The 2,224-nt window shown below is 26.9% G+C and overlaps 1 protein-coding gene across 1 annotated transcript in view; it reads left to right on the top strand.

Annotated features, from left to right (window-relative positions):
- Positions 1 to 1,627, top strand: part of LOC106459437 (coatomer subunit zeta-1-like) — a 19,945-nt gene extending 18,318 nt beyond the window's left edge. The window contains exons 6-7 of the mRNA XM_013919056.2: positions 601 to 691; positions 1,400 to 1,627. Of these exons, the coding sequence (XP_013774510.1) occupies positions 601 to 691; positions 1,400 to 1,447 (139 nt within the window). The 3' untranslated portion in view covers positions 1,448 to 1,627. The remainder of the gene's footprint in view (positions 1 to 600; positions 692 to 1,399) is intronic.
- The last annotated feature ends 597 nt before the right edge of the window (positions 1,628 to 2,224 follow it).

The following is a 2,224-nucleotide window of genomic DNA, read 5'->3' as shown; positions in this document are numbered from 1 at the left end:
ACATTTTAGTTATAATACATCATATATGAATATACATTATTACTATATATAAATAAGTTCTTATATTTCAGTTATTTTTCTTAAGACATAGAACAGTAAATAAAGAAGTATAGCAAGCAATTATCTCTTCTAGTTATGAACTTTGTGCTCGTTTGCTGCTCGCTGTAAGTTGCTAAGCCTTATCAGATTTCACAGTTTGCTTTACAGGGTAGACTTCATTAGTTTACAAGTTATGTTTTAGTTCTGATCTGTATGATTAGCATACTTTTGATCAGAATTTAGTAATAATAATAGTATTTAAACATTTGAAGAAGTCCCTTCATTAGCTATGCCATTTGAATTGAAGATTTTTAGAAGAGAAAATTTTAAAATCCTACATTTTTGTTTCAAGAGTATTTTAATCTTAAATCTGAATCATCAGTTTATAAGATTTGATATAGATTAGCATGTACTGGCTTTTGAATTGGTGTATATAGTATAATGAGCTGCCTCCATTCTGCATTTCAAAAAACAACAACACATAAAACAAGCAAGGTACTAGTATTGCATACTTCAGGGATTCTTGTATCTTTACACACCATGTGTTTTATTGCTTCACAGTATCATACTTGAAGGAGATCCATCAGCTGTTGTACAAAAAGTAGCTTTAAGAACAGATGACATTCCATTAGGAGAGCAAACAGTTGCACAGGTAAGTTATATCCTGATCATTTAGCAAATTAATTAATTACAAACATTATATTTTAAATTTGTAACAGCAATAGTTATAATTTTTATTATTAATAGTAGTTTTTTATTAAAATTGCAATTCTTGTGTAGAGCTAAAAGTAAAAATATTTTTTAAACTATTTTGTACTTTTACAGTAATAACTTCTCAGCAGTCACTGAGGATTGGCACATTTGTTAATTTTTAAGTAAACGTTAAATTAAAAAGACAGATACTTTTGCATATATAGTCATCGGTACAACTTGTTTCCTAGCAAAATCGTTTATTAAATAGATTTTGCACAACACTGCATGATAGATCAGTGACAACTTGTAGAATATAAGTAACATAGTTAAGGATTGATATGTTTTTGAAAAATATTGGTCATTGTATGTGTGATAACTTAATCCATATTGTTTCAAACTTCTATTATTTGCAAACCTAGCAAAAAAGTAAAAATGAAAGCAGCTGTTAATCAGAATTTAAAAGAAGTTGTAAGTTAGTTAATATCTGTATATTTATCTTTCATGTATTGCAGCCATTAATACTATGTATTTTGTTTTATGATTGTTGTTACCCCCCAAACGTTTTTTTTTCCTTTTTTCATATATATTGACTTTTTAAAATGTGTTTTACATTAATATGTCTTATAAATCTTGACTTATAAACTGTATTTTATTTTGGCTCCTGCAGGTCCTACAATCAGCAAAAGAACAGCTAAAATGGTCTCTTCTGAAGTAGCTTTTCATTTCTCTGTCATAAACAGTCATGGTTTATTATAATTAATATAGCACACATATTACTTTGGTTTAATCAACTTGTAATTTCCTTTATTGCCTTAGTCAAGGAAGTCAAATAAACATATTGTAAAAACATTCTATTCACAAGAGTAAATAAAGACTTAGTCTTCTCTCTCTTTTTTTTATGTTATGAATAATTTTTCTTTATGCAGAGTTTTTGTTTTGGCAAATAATGTTCATGTACATAATGAAAAGTTTAAAACTTCAAATATTAGCTTAACAAGTGATTTTGGAGAAGCAAGAAAAATCAAATAAAAATCTATGTTTCCAGAAGCATTTTTTTTATTGATTTTATAAAAGGCTTTAAAATTTTTATATCACAGAGGAACTGCAGGTGGTGGTTATGCATATTATTTAACCATGTGGGGTAGGGTTTTCAGAAATTGTGCATGATACATGTGTTTAGATAACAAAATGATTGAATAATAAAAACTTTGCATAATTGAAGCATATTAATTCATTTACAATTTAACTATTATAAGTGTAACTTTTCAAACTTAAAAAAACTAACTATAATCTTTTTCATGATGGGCAGACAATGATATATACACACACACACACACATATATATATATATTTTCATGTTCTTAATTTGTTTCAGACTATATATACTATTCAATATACTATTCTAAGTATAGCCAAATATTTTGTTTCATTGAAAATAAATGAAAAAAATACTACAATATTCAGGGTACAAAATGTGAATCTGCTGAACACA

This window comes from Limulus polyphemus, unplaced genomic scaffold, assembly GCF_000517525.1.
Source record: "Limulus polyphemus unplaced genomic scaffold, Limulus_polyphemus-2.1.2 Scaffold607, whole genome shotgun sequence".
NCBI classification, from domain to species: Eukaryota; Metazoa; Arthropoda; class Merostomata; order Xiphosura; family Limulidae; genus Limulus; species Limulus polyphemus.
The sequence above is the reverse complement of the archived record's forward strand: the minus strand, read 5'-3'. Positions and strand labels throughout refer to the sequence as shown.